General features: G+C 31.7%; 1 protein-coding gene across 5 annotated transcripts in view; it reads left to right on the forward strand.

Moving 5' to 3' along the window:
* The first annotated feature begins 2,308 nt into the window (after positions 1-2,308).
* Positions 2,309-15,211, forward strand: part of LOC106476403 (protein ROP-like) — a 37,268-nt gene continuing 24,365 nt past the window's right edge. For 3 of the 5 annotated variants that reach the window (XM_022381288.1, XM_022381291.1, XM_022381285.1), the window contains exons 1-9: positions 2,368-2,395; positions 3,716-3,847; positions 6,301-6,377; positions 6,637-6,715; positions 7,618-7,721; positions 9,061-9,209; positions 9,709-9,793; positions 9,970-10,208; positions 11,865-12,075. In XM_022381288.1, the coding sequence (XP_022236996.1) occupies positions 2,368-2,395; positions 3,716-3,847; positions 6,301-6,377; positions 6,637-6,715; positions 7,618-7,721; positions 9,061-9,209; positions 9,709-9,793; positions 9,970-10,208; positions 11,865-12,075 (1,104 nt within the window). Of the gene's footprint in view, positions 2,396-2,709; positions 2,729-3,715; positions 3,848-6,300; positions 6,378-6,636; positions 6,716-7,617; positions 7,722-9,060; positions 9,210-9,708; positions 9,794-9,969; positions 10,209-11,864; positions 12,076-15,211 lie in introns of those variants that run through there. The other 2 variants (XM_013937067.2, XM_022381293.1) reach the window with 2 other exon arrangements.

The raw sequence follows: 15,211 nt of genomic DNA on the forward strand, positions 1-15,211 counted from the left end.
ATAACATGTGGTATGTTGATCACCATGCATCATGACGATCGTATAGGCAGTACCACTATCAATGATAACATTGTGGCAATGATATCATGACCAATACTCATCCAATCTGCATGAAATCAGTCCAAAAGATGTCATTTTTCCAGAGAGAGCATCATACACCAACTACGTATTTCATTAAATGTCAAAAAACTGTAATATTTAGGAGAGCCAAAACAGGAGAGCTTGAGGAAATAATGTCCACGCTATTCCTCAATCCTTAAGCTTGTTTGTTTACTTTTTTGGCGATTGCATTTTTACTTTAAGCTACCTATGTTGTTACTGTATATTTGAAGATCCCTATTCATCTTTTTAAATATAAAGCAACGACAAAGAAATTTTCATTAAATGTTCGAATAAATATTTATAAAAGAACAAGCTTCTAGAACATGTTAATGAAAAAGTGCAAAATAATAGGTTAATATGAAACGACCAAAATCACTGTTGTCATAGTGCCATAGTTACAAACATGTTTTTCGGTGAGACACATAGTTGTTGATTTTTTTCCCCCCAGGAGAAAATGCACTAATTTGACCAACACTCTCTTAATTCGGCCCTGCCCTTTGCATTTCTCTTTCTGGGTGGTTCTACTGCCTGAAGTTGACCAATATTCCTTTGTTTTCCAATGCAATTAAGCACAATTGATATCCCATCTTGGAAATTATCAATCTCCGGTCTATACACATCTTTATGGTCTGAGCGTAGGAGTATTTTGTGTGGGAAAAGGCTGTTATATACCCTTTTCAGTTGCATTAAACTACCTCCAAAATGCTATACAATAATCTCCCAGTTGATCAGTGTTAAATTTACGGAATATAAACGCTAAAATCTTGGGTTTGGTTACACAGGCCTGCGAATTTAAATTTCATATCGGATTACTTATAATTCAGCTATGCAGATTTCGGAAATAATATGATTTTTTCTACCACTTAAGGATTTTTTACGAATCAGGAAGAAAAATCTCTTACTTAGATCAAGTTTACAACAAATTTACCACAAATATAACAGAATATGTTTGTGTCATTTACACATAGCAACGAATAAATAATATTGAAAAGAAAAAAATAATGTCAAAGTGCACGCACAAACAAATACTATACAGAAATGACACGTCATGAGGCCTGTTAACCATTTATATACTAGCAATGGCTGGAGACGGCTATATACTAGCAGCGCGTTTCTCATGGGTTCTAGAACGATCGATAAGACTCTCACGTCGCAATTGGGCTAAAGAAATCTATAGCCAGTGGTTGTCAACATTTTAAGCACCAGAAAATGTGACCTGATTTCACATATGACGTTTTGTGAAAAATCTGTACGTGATGGAAAAAATTGAAAACATTTTCGGATTCAGCGGACATGAATTACTGTAGAACGTGTAAAAATTTCAAGACAGTAAAACCATTGCAGGCCTGTGTTATTAATGAATATGACCAGATTTTGTTTATGTAGTATCGGTTTAAAATTGGGTTAATATGTACCTGAAGATAAATTGAAGCCTGTGTTATCCGCAGTAGACAGAGTGTAGATAGTACATTGTGTAGCTTTTCGCTAACAACAACAACAACTGCCATACAATGTAAAAATTTAGTTCTAATACATTGTGTTCTACTGCGACTTTATATCGGCTGTGCTTGTCAAATGACTCATTGATTTGCATATTCAAAATCGTTTCAGTATAACCACACTCTAAGGTATGATTTGTTGATTTTCGCTAAGGAAACTCCATTATAGGGTATGCACTCGCGCATAAAAATGCAATTTCCTGTATCAATTTAGTTTCAAATATTGTTTGTTTTAGCGCAAACCTACACAACAGACTATATGCGTCATGTCCATCACAAGGTATCGAGCCCCGAATTCTAATGTGGTAAATTCATAAACTTATCGCTGACCTACTAAGGAATAGTTTTAAATATGCTATGGCATAATTATAACATTCCATGCAATTTATTTCTAATTTAGTAAACACATTTTGTATATTATTCTTCCAAATTTATCTTTTTGAATAATGATAATATAAATTATTTCGATGTATTGATTTATATTATTGTCAGATGTTAAAATTCGCTAAATAATATGATTTTGAACAACTGCAGGAAAAATAAATAATTTAAATTCCCAATTATGAAAGGCCTACTCAATAGGTGGAAAGAGTACCGATTGTATGTTATTGTCATTATAAAACATATTCATGATTAACGCCTGTGCTTCAAACAAACAGCTACAGTGGCTCCGTCTTTTATTGTATATATATATATATATAGTAAATACACCCACCCACATTTCGTGACAGAAGTAAAGTGGTAGTTTAATTAATTAATTGAGGAAATGGCGTTGAAAACGCTTGTTGGAATGAGTAAGTTATTTTTGCAGCTTTTGTGTTTAATTACTTAATAAGATTGTCATACGTTCAGTTTTTAAGTGAAATTTTAAGTTTTTGGACAGTTGTTTACAACTCAAATAGCAAATTTATTAATCAATAACGCATTAATTCCTAAATAAATTTAACCTACAGTTGAATTTGACTTGAGTTTGGGCGTTTTTGTATTGAAAGTATTTTGACTTTGTGGATACCTTATCAAAAGACAACGTATTTATCTAAGAAATTCAGCGCCATATATTTCCTACAGTCTTCATTCAGTACTACTGTTACTAAGTTACTATTAATAAATAAGTTCCAAATTGTCTGGTATAAGTAAAGTCTTGTTACATTAATAATAATTATGTATGATTAACAGTAACACATTAGTAATAGTAGTTAAAATTTCAAGTTAAAGGCTTACTTGTAAGTTGTATTAGTAGTAACCTATCAAGACATAAATATAGTGCTACTTTAAAGTATAATACTAACTCAGCTGTACAGTTCCACTGTCAGTAACACTGCACAGCTGAGTTAGTATTATACTTCCAAGTTCTAATGTTAGATATGTAGTGTGGAGAATGTTTTATTTAGCTTTTGGTTGTTAAAGTATTATTGAATACAGAAATGTAAAAGTACAGTGAAAGTTGATATTAAAAATGAGCTTTGTGCAAAAACGTGAATGACTAATATCTTTTTAAATGTGTGTGTATATATATATATAATATACATTGACACATACAAAGTACAGTCTGGTTTAGTTTGGAGTCATAACTTTAAAATATTAAACTTATGAAATGAAGGGAACTGTTGATGTAATTTTTGCAGGAGTATTTTGGATGAATTTGTGAATGGAAGAAAAACTACATTTTAATTTGTGGTGTTTCATTTTCTGTGGTTAATGAGTGATCTTTGTAGGGCAACTAGCTTTCTGTTATACATTTGTTTCTTTGTAATGATAATGACAGAAAGCACCAGTTACTCAATTGTATAAGCATGGGAGTTTGTCATTCATATTACAGTGATCATCTGTTAAATTTTTTTATATAAATTAAAAAAGAAACAAATTTAAAAAATCAATTGCTATATAAAAATATTATTTTGAATATGTAATTTTTATATTTCAATCTTGACTGCTTGTGATCATTATAAGAAAATGTTACTCCCATTTGTAAGAAAATCAATAAAATCCAAAATTTGGTGAATACAGTGTTAAATTTTAAAAAGAAGTTACTATTAAACTGTTTGCTTTTAAGATGTTTAAAATGCTGCATGCTCGTGTTATAATTTTTTTTTCTGAATAATTTTGTATTGCAGAGATTATGAGTGATGTCATCAAAGCAGTTAGAAAGAAAGGAGAATGGAAAGTGTTAGTGGTAGACCAGTTGGGCATGAGAATGATTTCTGCTTGTTGCAAGATGCATGAAATTGCTGCTGAAGGAATAACAAGTAAGTATTGATTATTGATTTGTTTTGGCAATCTGTACTGTTGAAGCCATGCACTTTTTAATATTTTTTTACTCATTGTAAATGGTTATGATATGGAAATTCAGAATTAACCTTATATTTCCTTTTAGAGTTGAAATTTAATTACTTTGGAAAATAAAAGGATTATGGCTTACTTCTTACTCATTATTTAGTTATTTCTTTATTATGCTTTCTTAGTTATCCTTGTTTAAAAGTAAAAGCCAAGTTGCTGGTATTTTAATGTTAGGATTATAACGAATAACATGAATGAGTTTACAGCCCAAGTTGAAAAGGAATACTTTGATATAATATTGAGAAAATGGTAGTCAAGAGTTGAGTATCAGTGGGTTATAAACACAGGTAGAATGTTGTTAGTTAGAAATTATTATAGCCTACCTGATCAGGCAGATAAAATTACTCATGGAATAATTGTAGGGGATTAAAACTTCCCATGATATGAAATTTCATTGCAGCCATGTATTAAAAGTTTCATACCCATCATCAATTTTTTTCTGATTAATCTCTAATTTAAATAATTTTTAAAGAAGTAAATGCGAGTATTTTACTTTTAAATCTTTTTTTTTATTTATTATTTTACATTATGGACGATGTTGATCAAATTGTAGTTATAAGTAATTTTTTCATTAAGAATTGGCCTTGTGTTAGAGCTCTAAATTTTGAGCTGGTGAAATGGGTTTATATCTGTGTGAAGCAACAAAATACTTCACTCACTTTAACCCTTTCACTTCAGCTGGGATTTATATTTCCCATTGCTCCCACCCCCTCACATTGCAACTGGGACAAATGTTTCCCACTGACATTCAAAATTGCCATATGTGACGTATGGAAGTAAAATGAGTTAGAAAGTATTTATTAGCATCCCACCTAATGTTGATATATGGTTTCCCTCAATGTTTTCTAGTAACCAACAAGATGCTGAAGTGGAATGTATGATAACTGCGTGCCGACTGTGACCATCACTATAGTGGCAAGTAGTAACCCTAATTACTATGTAAATATGCCTGATGCACTTGACTCAGATAGCTTAGAAGATATTGAAAGAGAGTCAAGTGATGTTCAAGTACGTGATGATGAAGAGGTAATGAGACAAGAGGATGCTAGCTTTCCATCTAGTGATCATAGTCAAGATGATGAACCTAGACCCAGCAGAGGAAGGCGTAAACAGCGTTGACAATGGAAATCATTTGTCCCAGTCGAGGTGTGAGGGGCTGGGAGCACTGGGAAACATACATCCCAGCCACAGTGAATGTGTTAAGATGTAGGTCCATTATAAGAGTGACAGTCAATCCCTTAGCATGTATGGTGATTGGTTGGATGCTGCTGACAAGCTAACTTCCTTCTTGTCAGTATGTTTAACGTGAGGGATGGTGGTAGATAGCCTTATTAGCTTTGCCATGAATACAAATACTATTAGGTATATAATTATTTTAAATGTAATAGCACAGATAGCACACTGTGTAGCTTTGTGCTTAACTACAAACAAATAAATCAAATGTAACTCTGATTAATGTTGGCAAGGGCAAATGGTCATAAAACTTTTAAATTGATTTAAATCACATTATAGAAATACTTCTTAGCTTTTGTATTGTATATTTATTTAGGCCACATTCCGGGCTACATTTTTCTGTTTTGTTGGTTTTCAAAATTCATTAGCAAAATAAAGCTTCAGAACAGGCGATAGCCTATTATGTGTAAAATAAATGAGTTTTTTCCAGTTATCCTTATTAATCTTTAAACTCTGGAATTTGTGCTAACACTGCACTGAATGCTAGAAATTTTTTATACACCATTATAAAGCTGAACTGTATTTTTAGTACAGAAGGCAGTTTATTAATCAAAAAGATTGTGTCTAAAATTTTATAAGTATGGTTACAAGCTACACCATAAAAGAAGATTTGATACATCTTTGGCCATTGATTCTATTTTGACAAGACAGTATTCAGTAAAGTTAAATTTTCTTATTTTATATAGACTTTAGGTTGAACATCATATAACACCTTCTAAGTAAAAAATTTTCCTATTAAGAAAATACACTTGAGTATATAGTATATAGTCAAATTATTACTTTTGTTTCTTACACTGTCACATATAGTCAGTAAGGTACTTGTGGCTTTTTTAATGCAATGATATATACTATCCTTTTGAGTAGAAATATTCTCTTTACAGTTTACATAGGAACCATCTTATTATTATTATAAGCTGTATAGAAATGAGCAAATAAGAATGAGTAAGGTGATGGACAGTTTGTTCTTTTGGACCACTCAGCTTCTTCACCTACCCAGTGTATAATTTTTGGGTATTCAAAAACAATGTTTGAAAACTCCGATTTTTTTTTTACATATTTTGTAATATTCAAGTCTAGATATGTAATGTATTGCAAATTTTAGTTGTATGATCTTCCTGAAATGTTACAGTTGTGGAAGACCTTTTTAAGAAACGAGAACCTCTACCAAACATGGAAGCAATATATTTGATTACTCCAGTAGAAAAGGTAGTTGTTTTAATTAATCATTGGTTGATATTCTGTTTATATTCATTTGTGATAATTCTTTAGGACTGATGCTTTGTTACACTTGCATTCACCTTTATTAAACTTTATTTCTGGAAGCCTATAATTCACTTCTAATTATATATTACTGTTTCATTGATTAATATTATTTAATGAGTTTGATTTGAATATCTTGTAAATGATTTGGGACCAACATTTGAATTCTCTAGCTCTATGTAATTTAGCTGTTTTTATTTTTTAGTCTGTTCGTGCACTGATGGGTGATTTCCAGACTCCAAGTCGACATATGTACCGTTGTGCACACATTTTTTTTACAGAAGGTATGTTTGTTTGTTTTTCAAATGATGTGTAATGAAATGCTGATAGGTTTTCTTTTACTAGTGTTGTATATTTAAACAAGATATTTCACAAGTAATCTTACCATTCATTGGTTGAATATATAGTACTTTAGTAGAGTACTGTGTTTTGGAATGTTCTAATCAAAGATGTACAAGTTTGAAAGCATATTAATTTAAAGACGATAAGTAACTATAATGTTATTTAACTAACACTAAGAAACTTGCTATCTTAGATTTTTCATTACAATTGAAAAGGACTGAATTTGTTTGAAAAAGTTAATATTGTTTATTGTTTTTACCAAAATTATCATTTATTATTAACTTTTCTTATGAAAATAATCTTTACTAGTTTTAATTTAAGATATTCTATTTATGAGTATATTGACGGTCTAAAATGTTTTTACTTACATGGTACGAAGCTATGATATTTTTTTCAACAGTGGATAAAATCCTGAAAATTCAAAGAAATGGTTAAAATTGCTGACAGGAAAGGAGAGATATCTTGTCAAGGTTTGACAAAGCTGCTTTCATCGTGTCTCAAGAAAATCTTGTTTATTCAAAATATTTACCACATATTTCTTTGAAGTGATTTTAATATATCAAAACTAGAAACCCCTTTCTTAAATAAGAATAAGAAACCAACAACTATAACAAGAACCTGCTAATGCGGACTTTGTTTTATGCTGTATAATGATAATAGATAAATTTTAGCTAATGTATTGACATTCTCTGATTGCTATATAAGGAAAGTTAAATGGTTTAGTACAACACATTAAATGAAAGCTGTATCTATGTTTTACTGTAAACTATTAACATCTTACTTTGGTTACTAGATAGAAATATACTGAAAGTTAAGTCTTGATCCTTTTTTATTCTCATTGTAGCATGTCCAGATGAACTGTTCAATGAGCTGTGTAAATCATCTGGTGCTAAAGTAATTAAAACTTTAAAGGAAATAAACATTGCTTTTCTTCCGTATGAATCCCAGGTATGTATTTTTTAATCACTTGATTATGTTCTCTTTTACATATTATTAATAAAATGTTGATATTTTGTTAATATAGAATAGTACAATGTGTATATATATATACACCCACACACACTTTCTTGTGTGATATTTACAAAACACATTTTCTGAAGTGAATTAGCACTAAGGAGTATGTACAGTTATATCACTGAACCAAACATACATGCACACACACAGTTTATCATGCATATGTGCTACTCCCCCTCAATTTTCTCCTTGATTGTGAAGTATTCCTTTGAATAAGGAATTAAGGCTTGTGTATAATAATCAAGGAAAGTTGCTGTTTTAACTTTGAATTCAATGGTCATGATTAACATAGCAAGTAAGGTGTCTGCCTTCCGAAATACACATCTGTTCCAACATCAATTGGACTTAATGGAAGGACAGATGTAGTGGCTTCAAAGCTGGAAGGAAAGAGACAAGACTTTCTTTAAAGGGAAGACAAGGAAACAAACAATTTGTTCCGATACGGTCTTACCTCTACTATTATTCGTTGAGAATTGACCAATTTCGTGCAACATTCTGAACAGTCTGAGTGTCCTATCATAACTGCTCAATGTGTGGCTGAATGGGAAGGTGGGGATTTGGACAGCTTTTTTCTCTTCTTGAATATGCTTCTCAGTCGTGTATCATTTTGGGGGACTTGCCCAGGCCTCCTCCTCCCTTTGTAGGTTTGATTAATCAGGTTTGTTATATTCTGTATTTGTCACCTGTTTTCTATGGTTCCACCCATGCCCTTCTTGGAGATGAGCCTTTGGGTCATTACTTAGTGTTTCCTCCTTCCCCAGATATTAGGATCTATGTGAGTCATTTTGGGAAAGAATTGCATTCAGGGATCAGTATGCCTCAACCTCCATGTACTATGTTCCAACTTTCTCTGTTTGGGCTCACAATGTTTGGAGTCTCTCATCTCTCTGTGGGGTTCGGACCCTGAGATCTTGGGTACTTTTTACCCACCACAGTCTTCCCATCTTCATCTTACTCTGATGTCCATTCTCTTTGCCTTATCCTCCCTTCATCTTTTTGCTGAGGCTGTTCATCATTAAGAGTGAATAAAAACTTTTGTATATGGAAACAGAGTATGATTCCTATAGGTGACATTGGTACCTAATTAAATATATACCTTTTTTTTTTCAGTAGATGATGATTTTGTTTTTTGTTTGCACATATTATTTTTCTTATAATCACAACAGAAAAAAATCTTAAATAAATGGTTTTACTTTTATTTATTTTCTTATCATAGACAAATTCAGTTATTATAAGTCAATACAAAAAGACAATTTTTTTCGTCATTTTGTAGGTTTTCTCTTTAGACACTCCTGAGTGTTTTCAATTCTACTACAACCCAGCCAAAGTTTCCCTTCGCACTGCCTCTCTAGAGAGGATTGCTGAGCAAGTGGCCACACTATGTGCCACCTTGGGGGAATATCCCTCAGTGAGACATAGAAGGTACTGAGCTTGAACTTATTAACTTTCATCAAAAGACAAGCTAGATAAGTTCTGTTACAAAAAATATTCATCAATTTACAGTCCTTTTATTTTTTTTATGAGACTTTGAGTCAATTTGGCATTCCAAAGGTTGAAATTATTTTAAAGGAATCATTTGCTTACCTAATGAAGAATACATTGCTCATTGAATCAATGGCCACCATCAATAATTTTTAAAGAGTTAATGATTTACTATAGCTAATGAATAACTGAAAACTCCTGAGCATTTACCAATTGTGTAAACAATATTTAGTGCTGTCACCACTGAAAAAATGTGTATTTCTTGCATGTTTAACTATAGAATTTTGTTGTTTTTCTTCTGTTTATTTCTTGTATGAAATATGATTTATGACATGTTCTTTCTGTTACAAACATATACATTGAATTTTACTAAACATCCAGAAACTGAAGTCAAAATGTATGTTGTATTTCATTATATTCTTGGTTTGTTTATTTTCAGTGACTTTGATCATAATGTCGAACTCTCTCAACTCATTCAGCAAAAACTGGATGCCTATAAAGCAGATGAACCAACAATGGGAGAGGTGTGTTGGAACTTTTGAAGTTAAGATTGTTAGAAGAAGCATACTTACACCATTATTTTAATTTGTAATTCCTGCATCTGTAACTAACAATTGGTTTGGTTTCCAAGATAATAGTTAAAATCTTTAATTTCTCTAGTGCGTCTAATTATCTATCATCTTTAAAAACTTTTCTATAGGGGCCTGAGAAAATGAGATCACAACTCCTTATTCTTGATCGAAGTTTTGATTGTGTATCTCCACTTCTTCATGAGCTGACATTTCAAGCTATGGCCTATGACCTTCTACCTATTGAGAATGATGTCTATAAATTTGAATCTTCTTCTGGTCATGATGTGAGGGAGAAAGAGGTTTTATTAGATGAAAATGATGAAATCTGGGTAGAGCTTCGTCATCAACATATTGCGGTGGTTTCACAGTAAGCAGGTTTTTTATGTTATTGTACTTTGTGGATGTAGCAACAAATTTCATTGATCAGTGCTAGTTGGAAGATTCTAATGAAGTTCTGTTATTGTACTTCAGAATACTGTTTCAAACAACTACAGGTTAATTAAACTTGAAATACAATCCTAAAGTAATTCCTTCCCGGTGAATCATCGGTAAGCTTATGGACTTAAAATGCATTTCCCCACAGTAGGCAAAGTGCAGGTAACCCACTGTGTAGCTTCACATTAAGAAAACAACCACAATTAATTACTACTTATCACTTAAAGTATATCATTACAATTTATGAACAAAAAATAGAAAATTAGAAAAATTATAAACATGTTCTTTTGATTCAACATCTTGAAATAATGTGGTTGTGAGTTATAAGTTTGTGAAATGTTTAATTAAGATATGACTTGTGTTAAAGTTGGATAATTATTAAACATTAAAAAATAACTAGTCTGGCATTTGTGTTTTTCCACTTTCTTACTGTAAAATTGAGAAGCATGTTGGTTACCTGATTTTGCAACACTTGCACACACACACACACTTTTCTGTGGCATATTTTTAAAAGAGGAGTACTAAGGATGGCAACATTAAGTTCATGAAATGTTAGATCAACATTTGGTGCCACTTGTGAGATGATAAAATATATTATCTCATGCATCATAAATCATTGACAATGTTAAGTTACATGCATAATTAATGAGAGAAATCATTAAGATCAACAGTTTTCTCAAGTATTGTTTAGTTTCTGTCTGTTGTTATAAAAGTATGAATTGCAAGGTGTTGTTTTAAGTTAAGCACCTAAGTATTTGTTGCGTATATATAATTTTATACTCTTTGAGTTAAAATGTACATTTGGTTTAATCTTTATGAAAATAAAATAGCTTTTCTGTAGCATCTATATAAATTACCCTTTGCAATTCACTTGGTGTGTTATACCATTTACATTCTTCATATTGATACTTGGAGAGTGGGAGGGAATCTTATGACCGGAATATATTTTTCATACATGATTTTGAACAGTTTAGTATATATGGGAATTCGTCTGAATAGGTTTTGTGTTTATGAAAAGAATTTTTTTGTAATTTCTTCAAAACTGTAAAGAAGATTAATAGTTCAAAGGTTTTTCTAACAGTCACACTGAATGAGTTTCCATATGCTCTTCATACAAGTTTAAATGGCTGGATTGGACAGATTTGCTTATAACAGTGGTCTTGGTGAAATATGAAACTCAAATATATAATATCTGTTTTCCATTTTATTTTTGTAATTTTTAACTAAAAATCTTCAAGCAGAAAAAAAAGACTTCAAAACTTAGCCTGATGTTGAATTCTTAATGTTTTTTATAAGTTTATGTAAAGGAGTAGCTCCAATAAAAAAATTTGCAGAAATTAAAAAATAAAACTTTCAGTAATTTGAGCTGTATTATGTTCTGTTAATTTCTAACCCCTGAGCCCTAGTTTTTCAAACAAGTTCCTTGCAATGTTGTTGGTACATCCATTTAGAAGATGTGCTAAATTTACACCAAATATTAAAGCATTGTATGGATAAATTGGTTTCTTATTTATCTTCAATATCAGTTTTTAAATCCTTGTTGGTTTCTAAGTTTCAACTTCTAAACTTCCCGCTTTTATTTCTTCAGGAATGTGACCAAGGAGTTGAAGAAATTCATTGACAGTAAGAGAATGACATCATCCAGTGATAAGACAAGCATTAAGGATCTCTCCACCATGATCAAGAAAATGCCTCAGTATCAAAAAGAACTCAGCAAGTATGCCACTCATCTTCATCTGGCTGAAGATTGTATGAAGTGTTACCAGGGCTATGTAGATAAACTGTGTAAGGTTGAGCAGGTAAATCTCTCATTTAGTTAAATTAAAATAAATTATTCATAATACAGTAAGTACTTCCTTCAGAGTATGTTAATTATTTTACAACTTTCCGTAATTTGTTGGAATTACCATTTCTTCTATGACTTATTATCAGGTGCCTTCTTAACTACTACTTTGGTACAATACAGGTATGTGGCTCTTTCTTGAAGCAAATTATCCTACTTTTGAAAAATTTCTCACTTGTTATATTAAGAAAAAAAACTTGCTTTCTCTGGACTAGTGCTTCTACTACAAATCAGGAACTGGGAAATCTTGTGCATGTAGCTTTTACCAGTGTCTCATACTAGTTAAAATAATATTCTGTACTTATCCTAAAGTGTACTTAAACTTTTGTTAAATGTATTGATTGGTTTATTAGGCTATTGAAGGAACACTGTTGCTAAACAGTAATATAATAATTGAGTTTAGGCATGTGTATTTTGTGAAATTTCATCTCAACCTTGTAATATCTTTGATTGGAGTTAATTAAAATAAGTTTTCAACATATAATTATAATACAATTGACTTACTATAAGCAGGGATGGGGCAAATACTGGAGATCAATAATCAAATACAAATACAGATACTTCATATTTTTATGAATATTAATACAAAAGTGAATACAGGAAAAATTCTAAGTATACAAATACATAGGAATGTATTCATGAATACTTTGTCAGGTAATATGCAATAATGATAAAACTGTAGAAGATAAGATTTCAGTACTTTTATTTTAGGAAACAAACTTTTTAGAAACTGAAACAAACAAAATTTGAACAAATAATAATGTTTGTTTGTTTTGAATTGCAAAGCTACACGAGGGCTATCTGCACTAGCCATCCCTAATTTAGCAATGTAAGACTAGAGGGAAGGCAGCTAGTCATCACCACCCACCGCAACTCTTGGGCTACTCTTTTTGACCATCACATTATAATGCCCCCATGGCTGAAAGGGCGAGCATGTTTGGTGTGATGTGGATTCGAACCCATGACCCTCAGATTGTGAGTCGAGGGCCATAACCACCTGTCCATGCCTGGGCCCGAACAAATAATAACATTTCAGTAGTTTTATTTTTCAAAATGTGATAACGTTTTAGAACAAAAAATATAATTTTAGAGGAAACTTGTAGATATTTAACTGTCCATTGTTGTTTGTGAACATCAGTCTCTCAAATATCTTGTCAGTGAGGTGGCAGTGATTAGGTCTGAGGGTTTTGCCTCCAATACTCAATGGAGGGCAGAGGATGCTGGAACATTCAGGTAGCATTTGGCTAGTAGAGATAAGGTAGGAAATTTTGTTTTCATGGATCTTTGCATAATCTTGAGGGTTGCTTTCTTCAGGAATGTAAGGATCATCAAAGCAACAAAGAAATTAAAGAGCTTACTTCTTTTGCAGGGGAGAGGGGGGCTTACAGTCTTCTTTTGGTTCCATGGTTGTAAGATTATTTGTTGAGGAAACGTTCTTGACTTCTTGCTGGGTGAAATCTGTTACCTCTTCAAAAGGTGTCAGTATTTTCACTAAATCTGCAAGCACAGTTCAATCATGAAAAGTAAGTTTTAATGTACAAGTATCTAGATTATCCAACTTCTCCTGGGGAATTTTCAATAAAGACTTAATCATCTTAATTTCCGAGTTCCATCGTGTTGGTGTTACCGACTGAACTCTGGCCTCTTCCTTAAATGAATCAGTTTGCTTGCATTGATTTTTGAATGTAGGACATGATGGCTGATGCATAGGAACTTGCTTTCAGCGGTTATCCAGCTTTTTTCATGCCTTCTCTTACCACAAGATTTAGTGTGTGGTAAAAGAAGTCATGTTCAGGAAGAAATCGGAATAAATTGTCTGCTGATTTAGATTCATCCAAAAATTCATCCTCTGAGTCGCTATCTGTAGATGAGTTATCACCATCTCTCACACTAGGTAGTGTTTGTGGTTCAAATCAAGGCAAGCAGAAAGCCTTTATCACGTTGGATGCATTATCAGGTGCCAAATATGATACCTTGTTGTTAATGTTAAAATGATTTATTGTTTTCATCATATTCAGCTACAATGTTATCAGATGAGTGATGCTCCTTTAAATGCTGACATGCCAGCATAACTGTTTGCATTTTCTAATCAAGTAGAAAATGACCAATGACAAGGGTTGTATGACGAGGGTGTATGGACTTATATTTAGTTGGTTCTATACGATACAGTGCTATTGTAGGCTGCTGCACTTGGGTGGAAGTACCAGAGCCAGATATAGACTTCTGTAGCTCTGCCTCATGATTGCACTACGAACACAAAAGTGTATCTCTGTTATAAAATATACAATATAGTTTATAAGAAAATGAATAAAAAACATATAATAATAAATAAATATGATGAATATAGTTCAAAACATGAGTAATTTATTTTAACTATAGAATATAGTTTATAATAATAAAAATAATCAAAAATATATCATAATAAATAAATATCTCGGTTATATATATTAAATAATATAGTTTAACACGCATGACAAATTTAGTTTACCTATATTATATTGTATAATTTACATAGAATATAGTTCATATTAAGAAAAATTATGAAAAGGCTTACCTTCAGATGTGTCAGAAGATTAGAAGTGGTTTTTCCTGAAGTAGAAATAGTCTGCTCACAATATTTACACTTTGTCTTGATGTGACCAAATCTATCAGTAGGAAGTATGAAGTGTTCATGTACCACTGACATTTAGTAGCCATTTCGAGTGACTTGAATGGATTAATAACCATGTAATGCACTAACTTTTAAGGTAGTTGGACAATATTAATCTGATTTAATCTTCTCACCATGGGCATCCTTTACTGAGCATGTCACGATGTTTTTATTAAGTTACATTCAGAATTTAATTAAACTACTTTTTGTTCATATTATACCAATTAGTATAGCATAAAATCATAGCTAATAGTACATATTTGAATTGTATATAAGTTTAAAGTTCTTAATTTTATAAAACAATATTTTTTTAAAAAACCTGAAGTTCCCCCAGTGTGAGAAATGTGTCTTTTTCTCTAGGCATCATCTTTTCTGTAATTTACTTACCACACCTACAAGAAGTACAAAATTTAACTTAAATTACTCATTATCATGTTTTCAT

The sequence above is a fragment of the Limulus polyphemus genome, unplaced genomic scaffold (assembly GCF_000517525.1).
Source record: "Limulus polyphemus unplaced genomic scaffold, Limulus_polyphemus-2.1.2 Scaffold155, whole genome shotgun sequence".
Lineage (NCBI taxonomy): Eukaryota > Metazoa > Arthropoda > Merostomata > Xiphosura > Limulidae > Limulus > Limulus polyphemus.